The 17983-nt window shown below is 54.8% G+C and overlaps 1 protein-coding gene across 1 annotated transcript; it reads right to left on the reverse strand.

Annotated features, from left to right (window-relative positions):
• Positions 1–1112: 1112 nt before the first annotated feature.
• On the reverse strand, positions 1113–17953 carry LOC120391007 (poly(U)-specific endoribonuclease-D-like). The gene is made up of 7 exons (XM_039514174.1): positions 17906–17953; positions 6576–6759; positions 5713–5915; positions 4267–4383; positions 2986–3092; positions 1934–2076; positions 1113–1250 (listed from the first exon to the last, which is right to left on the reverse strand). The coding sequence occupies exons 1-7, from the start codon at positions 17907–17909 to the stop codon at positions 1136–1138; spliced, it is 873 nt and encodes a 290-aa protein (XP_039370108.1). The 5' UTR covers positions 17910–17953; the 3' UTR covers positions 1113–1135.
• Positions 17954–17983: the final 30 nt, after the last annotated feature.

Below are 17983 nucleotides of genomic sequence, written 5' to 3' on the forward strand. Positions count from 1 at the left end.
CACTGCAGCGCCTCCTGCTAGTCATCTCGGGAATTAGCTCGTCCAGCCTCCGGAGCGCCCCCTGCAGGCCGGTGTCCCACTGCCGTTGGGGCCCCGCATCCCTCCCTGGACTCCAGTGCCCTGTTTTCTGGGGTGCTGCCCCCTAGCAGTAACCCCTCACTCTCAGGGGTCTCCCCTCCCTGGGGAGCCCCCACCCCCTATCCCCACCTTGCCTCAGTATAAGGCTACTGCCAGGCATTGTCTAGCCCCTGCCCCCTGGGGCAGACTGCAGTATCAGACTATTCATCACCGGATTGATTCATTATCAGGAGTTTGGACCTGCTGCCTTTGCCTACCCCTGGGCTGCCCTCTGCAACCCCCAGTACCTGTTGGCCTTCTAGGCCGCAGCCTGGGGCTTTCCAGGCTGGAGCTCCCCAGCTCCTCTGCCTTTCCCCAGCCCTGCTCCACTCAGGCGCTCTGCTCAGGTCCCTGCAGCCAGGTCCCTCTCCCTCTACAGCTAGAGAGAGACTGGTGAATTCCTGGCACCGGCCTCTTATATAGGGCCAGCTGAGGCCTGATTGGGGCGTGGCCCAGCTGCAGCCACTTCCCCAATCAGCCTATTAGCTGCTTTCCCTGCCACAGCCCTCACCCCACTACACCTAATATCCAACCCTAGACCACCCCCAGTGCAACTTGAGACCATTGCTCCTTGTTCTGTCATCTGCCACCACTGAGAACAGCCGAGCTCCATCCTCTTTGGATCCCCCTTTCAGGTCGTTGAAAGCAGCTATCAAATCCCCCCTCACTCTTCTCTTCTGCAGACTAAACAATCCCAGTTCCCTCAGCCTCTCCTCGTAAGTCATGTGCTCCAGCCCCCTGATCATTTGTGTTGCCCTCCGCTGGACTCTCTCCAATTTGTCCACATCCTTCTTGTAGTGGGGGGCCCCAAACTGGACACGGTTATTACCTAGTGTCACATAACAGGCCACGTATGCACCCTCCCCAAACAACAATCACTGCAAGAACCTAGCAGCAGGCGCCACGTGTGCAGGCGGGGGCTGGGGGAAGTCCCCCACTTGGGCCCCTGAAAACAAAGGGCAAGAGGGAGCGGCTGAGCGAGGGAAAGGTTTATTGTCGTGGTGCCGGGGGGGGAGGGTCAGGGGGAGTTGGGGTACGAGGAGGCGAGGTACCGCTTGCCTGCTCCATACTCCGAGTTGGCCCAGGAGTAAGTCTGAATCTGAGCCGATTTCCCGCCAAGGCTGAGCTTGCACCTGCAAGGAGATGGACGTGAGGCCGCTGGGGAGGCCGTCCAGAGTCACGTCACCCTCTGAAGCCTCGAGCCCTGAGTGCACCCCGCAGGGCGATACAAACGTGTCCCCACGTGTGGTATCTCTTAGAAGCCTCACAGTGTTTAAGCCAATCCTGTGATTTGTTTTCCTGTGGCTTGACATGAGTTTTGAATACTTGGGGTTGGCAATGCTGAGAAGGCTGGAATCCTGATCCCAAGCCCCCCTGCTCTAACCACTAGGCCCCACTCCCCTCCCAGAGCTGGGAGAGAACCCAGGAATCCTGACTCTCACCCCCTCTAACCACTAGACCCCACTCCCCTCCCAGAGCTGAGAGAGAATCCAGGAGTCGTGACTGCCAGTTCGCCTTGTTCTAACCACTACACCCCACTTCCCTCCCAGAGCCGAGAGAAAACCCAGGGGTCCTGACTGCCAGCTCCCCCTGCTCTAAGGACCAGACTGCAATGATCGCCTTTGCCACAAAAGCCTGCGGGCAAGGAGACATTAGCAGGCTTCTCAAAGGGTTTTACACACAACAAAGAGTTTTTTAAAAGTACATCAATTGCTCCCAGCAATGACCTGAACGTCCGTCCCCCTGGGCAGGTGCCTCTTTGGGGGCAACCCTCACACTGGGGCCCGGCCTCCCTGGCCTTGTGTCTGATACTCACAGCTTGTTGGGCCTGGTTTTGTAGCACAGCGTGTACACGGCCAGCTCAAACTCGGGGCTGGAGCCAATGAAGAAGGAGCCGACGCTCTTCAGATAACCCGTCCAGCGGTACTGGAAGGCCATGATGTCAGGGTAGCCGGTCCACTGCAGCCAGACAAGGGGATGCAAGAGGTGGGTGCCCCGGCAGGGGAGACTCTGGGCGGTCTCTGGTTGGAAACTATCTCAAGAGGCGCATGGGAATAAGGACAGCACCAGTTCGCTACCCAATGAGCCAGCACCGGGCAGGGACGCCGGGCAGCCGCTCGCCAGCCGACGGCTGGACTGCGATGGCTCAGGACTCCGTGGGAGGAGACTTTGTCCCCCTGTCTGACTCACCAAGCCCCCCTCACCCTGCCCCACCCCGCCACTGGGACTGAGACTTGAGCCCAGACCCCTCGTGGGGCCAGGAGGCAGCAGGCTGAGTAGGGGAGCAGAAAGGGATCCTCCCTCCGGTCTAGGAGCCATGCTGAGCTGGGCCAGGCTGGGAGCCACCTCCCCCTGGAGTGGGCGGGTAGGAGCCTCCCCCTGGAGTGGGTGGGTAGGAGCTGCACTGAGCCGGGCTGCGAGCCGCCTCCCCCCAGAGCGGGCAGGTAGGAGCCTCCCCCTGGAGCGGGCGGGTAGGAGCCTCCCCCTGGAGCGGGCGGGTAGGAGCCTCCCCCCAGAGCGGGCGGGTAGGAGCCTCCCCCTGGAGTGGGCAGGTAGGAGCCTCCCCCTGGAGCGGGCGGGTAGGAGCCGCACTGAGCCGGGCTGGGAGCCGCCTCCCCCTGGAGTGGGCGGGTAGGAGCCTCCCCCTGGAGTGGGCAGGTAGGAGCCTCCCCCTGGAGTGGGCGGGTAGGAGCCGCACTGAGCCGGGCTGGGAGCTGCCTCCCCCTGGAGTGGGCGGGTAGGAGCCTCCCCCTGGAGTGGGCGGGTAGGAGCCGCACTGAGCCGGGCTGGGAGCCGCCTCCCCCCAGAGCGGGCGGGTAGGAGCCGGGCCAAGCTAGGCCCCATGGACGTCCTCCCCTCAGCACTCACAGGCCCATCGTAGCTGTAGCTCAGGTAATTGATCTGCCCGTTCTTCTCCAGCTCGTAGTAATGGACCCAGTTGTGAAAGCCTGAGACTTTCCCGCTCTTGATTTCACCTGCAGGCGAGAGGAAGCAGAGCTGGAGTCACGGCCTGTTTCTGGCTCATTTCCCGTCCCGCCCCAGAGCAGGCAGCGGCTTCCCGCAGACCCTGTGCCCTTCCCAACGGGCCCCTCAGCTTCTTCCAGCCGCTCATCACTTTCCCCTGCGTTCCCATCGCCCCCGGGGATTCTGAGCGTACGCAGGGATCTGTGAAGTTCTCCGGTACAACTGCCTGACCGCACGGCACGTCAGGACAATCACTCGCGGGGCTGTATCTGTCTGTTCAGCAGGGACCTAGAACATCCGTCGTCTCGACCCCGTGGGTTACGTGCTAACGTGGGTCGGGGTGAATTAATATCCTGTTGAGTGGCTGAGAATAACTAAGTGTCCTGACCTGAGAAATGCTGCCCAAGGTAAACGCCGGCCCCAAAAGACCCAGCGTTAAACTCAGAGCCATGCAGCTTACAGCCAGGAGGGTCCACCAGATCATCCGGAGTGATGTGCGTATTGCAGGCCACCAACACCACCCCGGGCCTCAGTACAAGGGGGTTATCCCCAGGAAATCCCACCCTAGGCGTGGCTATGCCACTTATCAGACCGGCACACCTAGTCTGGTCCATTTCAGCCTTCACGTCAAACTCGCCCCTTGGCAAATTCCCAATGATTGACCTCCCCCACCCCATCCCCGTTCACGCAGAAATTCCATCCCCGTGATTGTTCCCAGTTGCTCTGCCACTGGCCTGGTGGGCGAACTTGGGCCAGGTGCATCCCTGTCTGTGCCTCGGTTTCCCATCTGTAAAAGGGGGTTAATGATACCAGCCTCCTTTGGAACGCACTTGGAGATCTATGGATCCAAAGGGCTGTCCCCAGAGCTCGGGCTGCTGCTTCTTAAACATGTGGCCTGATTTCCACAGAGGCTGCCCTGAGGCAATTTTCAGCAGGTCAGCCCCTCTGCAGATGAGGCTGCTTCCTCAGGAACCTGAATATTAGCGGCCAGATTTTAGGCCCCCCTGTGTTTGACCTTTCCAGCTCTAGTGTTTGGAGGGGGGTCCCCTCCAGAAGAAGGGGCTCTGCAAGTGGGCATACCAGAGCCTCGGGTTTATTCAACTTTCCGACAGCCCCCGGAGCTGTGGATTTGTGCTGTGCCCTCATCGGAGATCTCCCCCCGCCGCCCCGCGAGCAGCGCGGTACCGTGGAAGACGTGTTCGAAGCCAGAGGAGTCCATGGCCGCTCCCTTCGAACGTGAGTAAAGCCCGAACCACATCTCCTTCAGGTCTGCCTTGAAGTCATTCTCCGACACATAGATCCCTGGCCCGGGGAGAGAGCGGGGGTCAGAGCTGGTCTCCAGCAGGGCGATGCAGCCAGCTCCCCATAGCCCAGCCACGGGAGATCTCGGAGCCCCACTGCTGGTCTGAATCCACGGGTTGCTATTGAGAACATCAAACTCTCGTAGCTGGGACACAGGCCCTTCTCCCCAGGCCGAGGCTGCCTCCCCTCCAACCCCACGCCCTCTCCCAGGGCTGCCCAGAGGATTCAGGGGGCCTGGGGTCTTTGGTGGTGGGTCCCGGAGCGGAAGGACCCCCCGCCACCGAAGTGCCGCTGAAGACCCAGAGCGGAAGAAGCTCCGGGGGCCCAGGCCCCACGAGAGTTTTCCAGGGCTCCCGGAGCAAGTGAAAGACCCCACTCCAGGGGCCCGAAAAACTCCCGTGGGGGGGCCCGGGGCCTGGGGCAAATTGTTCCACTCCCCCCTTCCCCAGGCGGCCCTGCCCTCTCCTCTCCGAATGTGCAAACTGCCCCTCTGCTGCACATTTCCCTTCTCCTTTGTCACTCCCAGACTCCCGTCGGGCGCAGGTGCCAGCTACTACCTCTGTGTCACACACGCCCCCCACTGGCAAGCAGCGAGTTCCCCGCGTGCCTTCGTTTGAACAGCAGCCTTGTCTTTAGTGGCCTGAATCTTCCCGTTCCTGCCTCAGACGCGAAGCACCGGGACGCAATGTGCTATTTCTGACAACTGTTTGCGGCGAGCAGCTGAGCGGGGAGGGACAACCGGGGCGCTGCGGATGCTGGCTTTCACGGTCTGCTCCTGAGCACCGTGCTTGGTATTTAGCAGACGGTGCGTTGGGAAATACACCAAGAAACACATGTTCCTTCTCCAACTGACGCGCACAGCGAGCTTCCCAGGCGAGAGCCGGCTGTGGTGAGAACAGGCAGTCCTGCTTGCCGGCGCTGACGGCCAGCAGGTGCCGGGAGCTGCGTTCGGCTTGGGTGGGAGCCAAGCTAGAGGGACTAGCTTGGGGGTTGCACTAGATGACCTCCTGAGGTCCCTTCCAACCCTGAGATTCTATGATTCTATGACAAGCATTCTGCAGGGAGCCAAAACTCCCGTCCAGCAGCCTTACGTTGGGGTGGATGGTCAGCTCCTCCACACGGAGCAGAACCTAGTACAAATCGGCTCAGTGAGGGGAGGCGATTCCTTGCTTGGACTCCTGATGGCTCAGCCTGTCTCCACGGCACCTGGCAGAGCTACAGGATCCTGCACTGAGCCGAGGCCCCCTCTATGGTCCCTCCAGCGCCTGGCGGCAGACACAACCCATGTCATCACCCAGCTGTGCACCGCCTGCACAGTCAGTGCTTTACCTTTAGTAAGAAAGAACTGGGTCAGCTCCTCCATCACCTGGGTCTGGAAGATTTCATCCAGGAAAGCGTCCACTTCCTGGCTCTCAGAGGTGATCACCACCTCCTCCTTGCCCGTCATGCGTTCATAGTTATTCAGCAGAGCCAAGAGCCTGGCAAAGGTGGGTTTGGAGAAGAGGGCATCCTCATCCACATAGCTGAAGAGCCTGGCAGGAGAGCGGAGAGAGGGATTTAGGGACACTGCTCCTGGTCACAGACCCAGCCGGAGAATCGGCGGCAGAGCCAGTGGGCTGATAGCGCTGCCTTAGGTCCTTATCTGGGTCCCATCACCGGGCCTCACAATCTTTAATGCATTTATCCTCACCACCCCCTGGGGGGCAGGGCAGTGCTATTTTCCCCACTGGGCACACGGCAAACTGAGGCAGGGACTAAGTGACTTGCCCCAGGTCACACCAAGAAGTCTGTGGCGGAGCAAGGGATAGACCCCCCAGTCACCCAAGTCTCAGGCTGGTACCCTAACCACTGGACCATCCTTCCTCTCTGACCACAGACTAACTAGTCCCTCTCGGATAGTTATAAATGGGATCTGCAGAAGGAGGCACCCCTACCAGAGAGCTAGAACGAGGCATAGGTACCACTTCCATCGCCCTTCACACACCCCCACACCCTGACCGGACCCATCTGCCGCATATGTGTGCTACCTCTGCGGCACTCCTCTCTGTCTGCCCTGCGGGAACGTCTACATGGCTTTGGAAGGTTCTGCCCATGCAAGGATCTGGTGTAACCTCAATGCACCCTCCCCCCTGATCTGCACAGCCCACACACGTGGGTTTTCCAGCATCTCCACCCCATCCCCATGCCCTCACTTCTGGCTGGCGTAGTCTTGGCCTGCCCTGGTCTGGTCAGAGGAGATCTTGTGCTGCAGGTTGAGGACGATCTCGCGGCTGGTGGCCTTGTTCACGTCGGCAGAGTACAGCATCTCAGAGACTCTCTTGATCTCACTATCGGAGACAGAGTAGAACGAGGGGACCTCCCACGGCTCACCTTCTCCTGGGATGGCAAAAAAAGACAGACCAGAGTTCACTATGGCCTCACCCCCGTGGCCAGATACTAGGGTCATGGGCTAGAAATGTGGACGGAGGAGCACGTACAGTACCAGTCCCCAACTCCCCTCTTACCCGGCTCAAAGGGGTAGCTGGCTCACTGAAGGCACGATGGCTGGTTTATTCAGTTCATCCAGCTAATGTGCTGATTGGAATAGTCACTAAGCCATCGTTGTTATGGAATAATTACTCCCAAGGAACCCTGTGCAGGCAATATAGTCAAAGGGGAGACTCCAGCTTCCCTCTTCCATGCGCTCCATTCTTAATACCCAACTGTCTATACACACTATTCTCCCTGTGTCTGAGTAGGGTCTACTTCCTCTCATGTGTGTGAGAGAACCCAGCTCCGACCATCTGGAATGAGCTCCATCTACCCTCCGTTTCCTTTCACACCTCAGCTTGGTCTTCTCTATGCTATCCTTTCCCACTGCGGCTATTTCACACTACCTGCTGATTGCAGGATGAAGCCACGTTTCCTGGATTCCAGACCTGCTTCAAATCACTGGCACCTTTCTGGGGGTTTCTTCAACTTTCCCTCTCTGCTTGATTCCACAGCTGTACAGAACAGCCCCAGGACTCCCTCTCCGGAAGGTTCGATTGACATGGGGCCTGCTTTACACAGTGCATCGGGAACCAGGACTCCTGGGTCCTTTTTCCCAGCTCTGCCACTGACTCACTAGAAGACCTTGGGCAGAGCATTTATCTATGTGCCTCAGCTTAGCTCCTCTATCCAATGGTGAGGTGGATACTGACCCAAGGCACACCCTTGGTGACAAGGGGAAATGACACTGTTCATGTAATATAGCTGGGAAGCAGGAGATGTTGCTTCTCTCTCTTTCGCACCCCAACGCCATCCTTGGGGTGCGTGCAAGCAGAGGTGGGCCGAAGCAGCTCCCCATCTTGGAGGCAGCTGGCTCTGGCTGCCCCATATCACCTGCCCAGCGCACAGCAAGATTCAACTGCCTTGAGAGCAAATCATGCCGGCGCTGAAACCCCATCAGAGGCTTTGCCGCCAAGAGCGCTATCCATGGATTTTTAATGAGCCCTAAATGCACGTATCTGTGGAAGCTGGGGGGAGAATCTGCTCCCGCCTGTAGATATGGCAGCCAAGCCTTCGCCTTTCAGGTTAGAACTACAAATCTGACCTTAATTATTCAAGAAGGTTCTTGGGATCCCGGCTTTCATTCTTTGCTACGCATTTGCTCTACGCGAGTACACGAGGGAAACAGGGAAGCATTATTTCTGCCTTTGCCGGAAACTCCACAGACAAGTTCTCAGCACAAACAAGCAAGCAGCTGACCACAAAAACAGATGGGAAACAACACGGGTGAAATCCTGGCCCCCTTGAAATCAATGGGGAACCTCCTGTCGGCTCCATTGAACTAGGATTTCTGAAGCGCTCGTGCATAGGTGGCTACGACTTGATTTCACAGGTTTGATAAAGTGCACGCGACACGGTGGTTATTTGCACAAAGTAACCTGCAGGGGGGAAGAGCGGCTGTCGTCGATGGTGAACGTACACCAGGCTAGTAACGTGTTAAGCAAAGAGTGATTGGAAGATACTCCTGCAGCAAAACAGAAAGCGCTACCAGAACGCAGCGTACAGACCCAACGGGAGAAAAGCCCCCAAGTGTCGATTTTGCTGCCGCGCTTTAGAACTTCACCATCCAGCACTGGAGTGGGAACAGACACCCGGGAAGTCTGGCGGTGGCACGTATAATGGCAGCAGAATCCTTTTAAAACCCGGGGGGGGGGGGCGATTCTGGGTGCGGAGCACTTTTAAAAGGTGGCCTCAAGTGTGTGCAAAGAGGTGGGTGGTTTTGCCCAAATTTGTCCCCGATGACGGCCAACGGCAGCTTTTCATGGAACAGATTTTTGTCTGTTTTTTTCATAGAGTCGTGGATGTTAAGCCCAGAAGCGACCGTTAGGAGCAGTCTGACTTCCTGCGTAACACAAGTCCGGGAATATCACTCAATGAGTCCTGCATCCAGCCCAGGCCTTGTGGCTGAGCTACCGCATGTATTTTAGAAAGCCATCCAATCTTGATTTGAAGCTGCCAAGGGATGGAGAATGCACCACATCCCTTGGTTGGTAAATTATTCTACAAGGGTAAAATTCACTCCTATGCAAGAGGCCAACATGGGGCCTTCTGAACCACGTAAGAAGTGAAAAGTAAGCAGGGCTTAGACCAGGGGTCGGCAACCTTTCAGAAGTGGTGTGCTGAGTCTTCATCTAGTCACTCTAATTTAAGGTTTCGTGTGCCAGTAATACATTTTAACGTTTTTAGAAGGTCTCTTTCTATAAGTCTATAATATAGAACTAAACTATCGTTGTATGTAAAGTAAATACTTTTTCTTAAATGTTTAAGAAGCTTCATTTAAAATTAAATTAAAATGCAGAGCCCCCCGGACCGGTGGCCAGGACCCGGGCAGTGTGAATGCCACTGAAAATCAGCTCGCGTGCCGCCTTCGGCACACATGCCATAGGTTACCTACCCCTGGCTTAGACCTTGCTCCGGCCTTCTGAACAGGGCTGAATTTCGCTTTTGCAAAATCAGAGCTTTAGGCACCTGCGTTCATGCAAAAATGGCTCGTTTGAATCCATAATTTTTGCCAGGCTATTGGGCAGCAGAGAAATCTCACCCTGAATCACCCTTTTGTTATCATCACATAAATCCAAATGGGATACATTTTAGTTTAAAAAAACATTTTGAAAATCTGCTCTTACCCGGAAAGGAGAGCTGGGCCCCAGACGTTAAACAGGGCAGGAAGCAGACCAGTGCAAGGATGCCCTTCATCTTGGATGGGCTGCAACCTACCTGACACCGGAGCAGCACTGAGGGTTTATATCAGTTTGCTGTATCACTTAGATAACGCTAGAGAAATATTAAACCGCTCTAAGCTGGGAGCGGCAGCTCAAAGCCCAGGGATAATGAACACATGCGAAGTTTGTGAGCAGAACTAGAAAAAGTCAGACGCAGCTGTTGCACAGCTAGATAAGCCAGGGATAGGTGGGATAATATGCAAGATCAGAGAATTCAGGTATTGAAAGACAGTCAGGAGTCCAATGCAGAACAGCAGCTGGAGTTCTGAGGATCTGAGACGTCTCCACTAGGGGTCAGTTTCCCCACTGGTTCTATGGAGCGATGTGGGACACACAAGGCCTTTGTGCAGTCAGTGTGACACCCTAGGGAGACAACAGGGGGCCTGAACCCCACAGAGTAAGCGGCTGTTTACAGTATTACTGCAGCAGAAAAGTCTATTGAGTAAAGTCTTTTATGAAAGCCGGTGACACGCTGGTGATCAATATCATTGTGAAATGTGTTAACACTATATGAGTCGTGGAGACTCACTGATATTATGCTTTAAAGTCTGTGACCAAACAAAGGGAGAAACAGGTTTTCTCCCAGACAGAAGGGCAGGCAGCTCTCTGCCTGGCTCCAGTGTAAATGAAGCCGTATGGAAGCCACATTTACACACAAATCAGCAGTGGGATGGGCACAATCAGCCAAACCACACACACGCAGCGACGAGGCTCAAACTCGCGACGGTGGGCTCCAAAATCGTCCCCCCCCCCAGCCAGCGCGCTAAAGGAGCAGCTTCCCACGGGGTAACTGGGATGGGCGTTAGGACTGGTTGTGTTGTCTGGTTGTGTTGTCTGGAAGAGTCAGGCTTCCCCAGGGATCGGCTCACTCCGGCACTGTGATCTCATGAAGCAGCACCCTCCTGGTGCTAGATCGGGTAGCTCCTAGGGGCTGGAGGCTCCAAGGCTCCCAAATCTGGCTGTTTAGCCGGGGGTGGGGGGTGACACATGACACGTCAAAGCATCTCAACCGCCCTTGGGTCAGAGAAATTAAAAATAAAATCGCCTCTCTCTGGAAAACCGTGAGTTAATTCTTTTTTTGATTCCTCTTCATTTCCCACCTCTGAGCAGATGTGCTTAGCCTGGATTTTATATTTATATGTAAATGGCAGTATTATCTCCCAAGTACTAACCTCAAAAGAGGCCAGTGGGAAACGAGATGGTCTCTAGGGCATGAGGTTGGGGGAGCGATGCCTTTCCTAAGAAATCTACACGGCAGCTAACTCCCACAGCTTTATTTCCAGGATGGATTGGAGTATCAAATATCCGGGGTCTCAGACACAAGCGGAATATGCTAATGCCGTTCTCCTTTAGGATTAGTCCTGAAAGCCGTTAATCATCTCAAATTGGCAGGCGGAGGCTGGATAGACACACTTATTTAACATTTCCAGTTGGAAGCGTATTTAGACGCCTCGGCGCGGTTTAGCCAAAACCCATGGAGGTGGAGGAGCCCTGTGGCCGTTCAGATACAGAATGCAGACCCTTGTGTTTTTCACTTTCATTGTTCCACGACATCTGCACGTGTTTTATTGTCAGAGAAACGGACTGTTTGGTTGTTTCAGGTTGAGGATGGAGCTGGAGATTCATTGGCGCTTCTCTGCGGTACCGGCAGATCGCGGGTGAAGGACGCGTGGCTCGGAGTCCAAATACAGCCAGCCCTGGGACTTCTGTAATGTAGCGCTGACCACGTTCACCTTTCAAATGGCTGTGCCAGACATCTCAGCATCCCAGGCTCAGTCTCGACCGAGCCTGCCCACGCTGTGTTCCTGCACTACAGAAAGTCAGGTTATCCAATATGTATATTGCAGTGGGTCCCGGAGGTCCCAGTCAGCACGGCCCCTGCTCCATCAATGTGGCACGTTGCATGCTAGCACTGTTGCCCTCCACGCACCCCACTGCTGCACTAGCGGTAGGGGCAGCTGAAATCACCTCCAATGAGGTGTGACTATTTGCTTGTGCCGAGTTGTCAACGTGGCTAGATTTAGATGCCAACGATCTTAACTGCACACGGACCCTTCACTTCTCTTACGCCCCCTGGAAGCTGGGGTAAGCCCAGTACACCCCCCTCCCAAAGGGGTCTTCACAGGGCGGCTCGCTCTGGTACGGTGCACGCAGGCAAGCTGTGCCAAGAAGCTGTGGACAAACAGGGGACGTTTTTGTTCCCACTCAGGACAGGAATGGCAGGATCGCCGGATGCAGGAACGGTGAAGGATGCAGGAAGGGTGATGCTGTGCGACTCAGAAGCCAGGAAAGGAAGTGCACTGTCATTCGTGAATGTAATCGACTCCTAGGCTATACCTCTCTTCAGACCCCAGGCCAGCCTTGAGAGGAACTGTGTGCGTGCAAGGACTGACCCCTCTGCCTTTGGGATAGTTCTCTCTCATTTGAAGGCTCTTGATTTCCAATACACCCGACAAGGCCCCTGGTCCGGATTACGTAGATTCCACTCAGCTGGTAAATTACCCTTCTGCCCGACAGGCAGGCCGCAACGTGATCATTTTATCTCCAAGGGCTTGTTTAATATTTAAGTGACCAACTGCTGCCTATGTTAGACTTTCCCACTGAGGGCTCAGAGGGATTTTGCTGGGTGAATGCTCTGAAATGTAAGGATGGGGGGATAGTAAGGGGAAGTAAATTAGCCCTGGTCTCCCTTTACCTCCCCTTCAGGGCGGTGAGTTATATGGGCCCGTGGTGCCCAAGCTCCACCAATATTGAGGAACGTGGGCCCAGCTCCACCAATATTTGGGCTGATATTTTCAGAGCTGTCCTGTCCATAGGACAGACTGGGGCAACTGCCCCAGGCCCCACGCTTTGGGGGGGGCCGCGCTTCAAGGGGACGTGGGGTCCAGGGCAGCCTGGAAGGTTAGTGGGGGGACTGGTGCTTGCAGCAGCGAGCGACCCGGCCCCAGCCCGCCCCACCTCTTCCCGCCCCTCCTCTGCCCCCTCCCTGCCCCCACTCCACCTCTTCCCCCAAGCCGCCACTCCACCTCTTTCCGGCTTCCACCCCCTCCCCGAAGCAATGCCAGGAGCCAGCGGGGTGTGGTGCGCTGGGGCCGAGTTGCTTGCTCCTGCCCCTTGCTAATCCCCCAGGCCGCCCTGGACCCCACGTCTCCCTGAACCACAGCCCTCGCCCCTCCCCCCCCGCCAAGCACGGGGTCCGGGGCGGTTGGAACAGCTAGAGCTCCTGCATATTTATATTATGAAACAGGCCATTTGCTTTGATGATTTCCTTAAGCTTCCAGCCCCAAGGGTAACAGGTGCCGTAACACCATGTCTACTAGCTGTTTGGCATGGGCCTTCCCTGCGTGGAGAGGGAGGGGCAGGGAACAGTTCCGGTAACCCCCAGCAAGCAGCCAGCCTTAGGATCCAGCTGGTCCCGGTTTCCGGAGGACAGATGCTCTGTTTCAATAGGAAGATCCTAGCACATGGCACTTTGGAAGAGTTGGTAAGGAGAATTTGCATGTGCTATGTGCTTGCAAGTCTACACTGGGGAGTCCAGTTTAACAGGATTCTGGACTGCCAAGGCCCTGTGATCCATGCACACTGAAAGGGCTCCTCGTCTGTCTGGAGATCTGCCAGTCTCTTCTTGTTGCTAGAAGGCTGGAGCAAGGATTGCAACAGTGCGATCAGGAGGCTGTTTCATCACTCTTCTGGCTCTTCCACCACAAGGCCGATTAGCAAGGGGAAAGCGTCGATCACACCAACAGATCCGCCCTTCTGAAGCACCAGAGGCCTCTTTGTGCTCCACATGGGAGAGTGGCACCGCACGGGATGTCTGACAGGGGGTCACGGGGAGCCCAGACGAGTACAGCAACTTTCTCGCTCTCACACTTCATTTTCATTGCCCCGCACTTGATTGGCCTGACGACCTGTACCTGTGTGCAGAGTAGCTTTCAGGGGGAGAACAGGGTTTAACACTGTGTGCCCATTTCTCATGACTGACCTTTTCTCATGCAGAGATTCAGGGCTCACACATACTGCAATTCTGCCCCGTTCCCCTCCCAACTGCTCAGTGATGGCATCTCTTTCACTATTTGTTACTCGCGTTTCTTTGTATTTTGATCAGGAATGTCTCATTCTCCTGTTGCACCAGTCACAGAATAACTCTTTGTGGAGTTCCCAGGGAACCAGTACCCCCATTCACAGATTCACAGATTCATAGACTCTAGGCCTGGAAGGGACCTTGAGAGGTCATCAAGTCCAATCCCCTGCCCTCATGGCAGGATCAAATACTGTCTAGACCATCCCGGATAGACATTTATCTAACCTACTCTTAAATATCTCCAGAGATGGAGATTCCACAACCTCCCTAGGCAGTTTATTCCAATGTTTAACCACCCTGACAGTTAGGAACTTTTTCCTAATGTCCAACCTAAACCTCCCTTGCTGCAGTTTAAGCCCATGGCTTCTTGTTCTATCCTTAGAGGCTAAGATGAACAAGTTTTCTCCCACCACCTTATGACACCCTTTGAGATACCTGAAAACTGCTCTCATGTCCCCTCTCAGTCTTCTCTTTTCCAAACTAAACAAACCCAATTCTTTCAGCCTTCCTTCGTAGGTCATGTTCTCTAGACCTTTAATCATTCTTGTTGCTCTTCTCTGGACCCTCTCCAATTTCTCCACATCTGTCTTGAAATGTGGTGCCCAGAACTGGACACAATACTCCAGCTGAGGCCTGACCAGCGCAGAGTAGAGCGGAAGAATGACTTCTCGTGTCTTGCTCACAACACACCTGTTAATGCAGCCCAGAATCACGTTTGCTTTTTTTCCAGTGTCAGATTCCCACGTTGACAACGCTGCCATCTCTCGTAGCTTTATTGTGAGTCTCACAATAACTGATTTTTTTACTTACAGCCCCAGCTCCTGGAGTCAGGCGATGACATGATGTAGGCTGGGCTTGTCATAAGAAATTTGCCTCATTTCTTAGTGGGCATAATTGGGAAGGTGACTGGAAGGTTAAGTTGTAAATAGGGGCTTGACAACCAGTATGCTGGAGTCAGGATGTCTGTGCTATTTAAAATAAGCAGCAACACCTTGATGCTAGGAACCATGGACAAGATAAACCTGTAAGGTAAAGATCAGGTTCCCTGTGAACATCACACGGACAGAGCACAGAATCATAGAACAGACTATCAGGGTTGGAAGAGACCTCAGAAGGTATCTAGTCCAACTCCCTGCTCCAAGCAAGATTAAGCCCAACTAAATCATCCCAGCCAGGGCTTTGTCAAGCCTGACCTTAAAAACCTTTAAGGAAGGAGATTCCACCACCTCCCTAGGGAACCCATTCCAGTGCTTCACCACCCTCCTAGTGAAAAAGTTTTTCCTAATATCCATGCTGTACAGGGATTGGCTCCTGCAAAGTGACCAATCCAATAAAAAAAGTGTGGTGTCATATATAGCAAATGCTATGTAATGTGTAAATGTATACAAAGGACGAGGTTGTCTGTGCCTTATACCCGCCACCCCCTATGGTTGAGTCCAATCATTCAGCATAGCTTTGTTGTATGCCAAATAAAGGACTTGAGTGACGAAATACAGAGTCGGATTGATTGTTTTGGGTTCCAGAAAACTGGATGAAGTGTCCTCCCAGAACTGGATAAGCTGTTCGGGATAAGCTGAATGGAACAGGTCTTGGAGGGAATCCCAACACGAGACTCTCGGCTTCCATTTAAAAAAAAAAAAAGTTTCTGCCCTTCATGACTGTGGAGAAAAGCTCAAAAATGTGACCTTAGTGAATACCGAAAAGGCCTAAAAACCAGAAGACAAGTAAAAAGAATTATTTTGGTGCCGGATTAACGATTCTTGAATATTTGGGGTTGGCAATATTGTGATAGATAGATAGATAGATAGATAGATAGATAGATAGATAGATAGATAGATAGATAGATAAAGTGACTCAAGGGCTGCTCACCAGGGTCTCTTAATAGCAACTAATTGTGCCATAAGGAAACTCCATTCTTGCCGATTCATATTCAGGTTTGTGGTCCCTTCTTGTTTTTTCTGAAGCCACTGGGGATGAGGGAGGCGATGGGAAGACGTCTCTACTGGGGAATTGTCAGAGGTGGAATTTGCATTTAGACCTGTGGCCATTGCATTTCAAGGCTCTCCCTCTGAACTCCCTTCCCTCACTGCTGTTTCAGGCTTTGCATTGATTTCCCCTCTCCATCTATCCAGGTGCTGTTTGTAACACCTCTGACCCTGCTGTCTAAGCTCTTCAGAAAAATAAGGAGTCACAAAGGCCTTGGAACAAATGGGTGCTTTCTCTGTCCAGAGAAGAACTTTGTGAGGGCAGGATTTCGTTTTGTTAGCGCACTGGTCCCTTAGGGCAGCTCCATTGGCCACATTTGCCCCACACCTCAACAGGAAACCCCTCAGCCGTTTGTTATTATTTTGTATTACTTTGACTGGCACCCTCAGTGCCCAGGGTGGAGGGCAGCACATAGGGTGACCACCTGTCCCTTATTTCAAGGGACAGTTCCTTATTTCATTCATTTGTTCCTTAGGATGACTCCCCATCCCTTATTTTAAAGGGTGCCCCTTGACTCCTTTATTTCACTGTTTGTCGCATGAGTAAGGGAAGGCTAGAACATACCAAGGCCATACTGAGTCAGACCAATGGTCCATCTAGCCCAGTATCCTGTCATCCAACCGTGGCCAATGCCAGGTGCTTCAGAGGGAATGAAGAGAACATGGCAACTATCAAGTGATCCATCTCCTGTTGTCCAGTCCCAGCATCTAGCGGGCAGGGGCGTAGGGACACCCAGAGCACGGGTTTGCATCCTGGAGCATGTTGGCTAATCACCACTGATGGGCCTGTCCTCAGTGAATCGAACTTTTGCAGAGCAATGTAACTGTTGATTAAACTTTGTTTTTTTGGGTAGAATTCAGCCTGAAGAAATCTAATCTTGTAACAAAAACTGACTACACAGCTCCAAAAAAAAAAAAAAGAGAGAGAGAGAAAAAAAGGTTCATCTTTTGTGTTGCCCTAAGAGTGCACTGCGTTGCACACCTGAGATCAAAAGCATAGACGCAACTTCTTGTTTGAGACTTTGCCTGTTAAAACACGAGGTGAAATATTCAAGGTTTCTCCAGCCTCCGCTTTTGCCCTTGTAACAGCGGAAAGGAAATGCTGCCAAGACTTGTGGAAAGGGAAAGGTTCATTGATGGCTAAGTAAACACCAACCGCTTTCCACCTATGGGCAGCACACTGGGGCGGGCAGGCGCCAGGCACAAGGCCAGTTGTCATACTGGGGGTGCTCATCACGAACAGGAAGAAGGGAGCAGCTTGGCACAAGGCTGGGGGGGTAGCAGGGGTGTTGGGGACATCACTGGGGAGGGGGCACCAGGGCACAGGGCTGAGGGGTGGGGTAGCAGGGGGTTTGGGGAGACATCACTGGGGGAGGGGTCACCAGGGCACAGGGCTGGGGGTGGGGTAGCAGGGGTGTTGGGGAACATCACTGGGGGAGGGGGCACCAGGCGACAGGGCTGGGGGGGGGGCGTAGCAGGGGTGTTGGGGACATCACTGGGGAGGGGTCACCAGGGCACAGGGCTGGGGGTGGGGTAGCAGGGGTGTTGGGGACATCACTGGGGAGGGGTCGCCAGGCACAGGGCTGAGGGGTGGGGGTAGCAGGGGGTTGGGGAACATCACTGGGGAGGGGCACCAGGGCACAGGGCTGGGGGTGGGGGTAGCAGGGAGTGTTGGGGGACATCACTGGGGAGGGGTCACCAGGGCACAGGGCTGGGGGGGTGGGGGTAGCAGGGGGTGTTGGGGGACATCACTGGGGGAGGGGGCACCAGGCTGGGGGGGACCCCAGGGCACAGTCACGGGGGGGCACTAGGACATGGCACTGGAGGACTCTAAGGCACTAGGACAGGGCGCACTATGGGCGGGGGCCAGAAAACAGGGCCCCCAGGAGGAAGGTGTCCCCTCCATCCGGGTCTTTGTCCACCCGTGGGCCACTCTCATCCGGGTATTTGGGGACGAAGCTAATGCCGGGCCTGGAACGCCCGCGCATGCGCATCATCAAACCGCGTTACCCGGCGCAGGCGCTCTGAGTGGGGGGAAAGAGCTTGGCACGGGAGGTGAGACTGCTACGCAGGCGCCGTGCGTGTGAGCTGTGGTTGAGAAGACCGCACGCGCGCCACGCCAGAGTGCTGCGCAGGCGCACAAAAGGAGCTTATGCCCAGGCGCAGTGCGTGTGTGCGAGCGCGGCGTACGAACTCGTACTCACGCATAGGACTGCGCAGGCGCGTCCACAGGAGGCGGGCGGGAGGGGGTACGTGCGCAGGCGCAATGCGGCGGGGAGGGC

This window comes from Mauremys reevesii, linkage group 25 (genome assembly GCF_016161935.1).
Source record: "Mauremys reevesii isolate NIE-2019 linkage group 25, ASM1616193v1, whole genome shotgun sequence".
NCBI classification, from domain to species: Eukaryota; Metazoa; Chordata; order Testudines; family Geoemydidae; genus Mauremys; species Mauremys reevesii.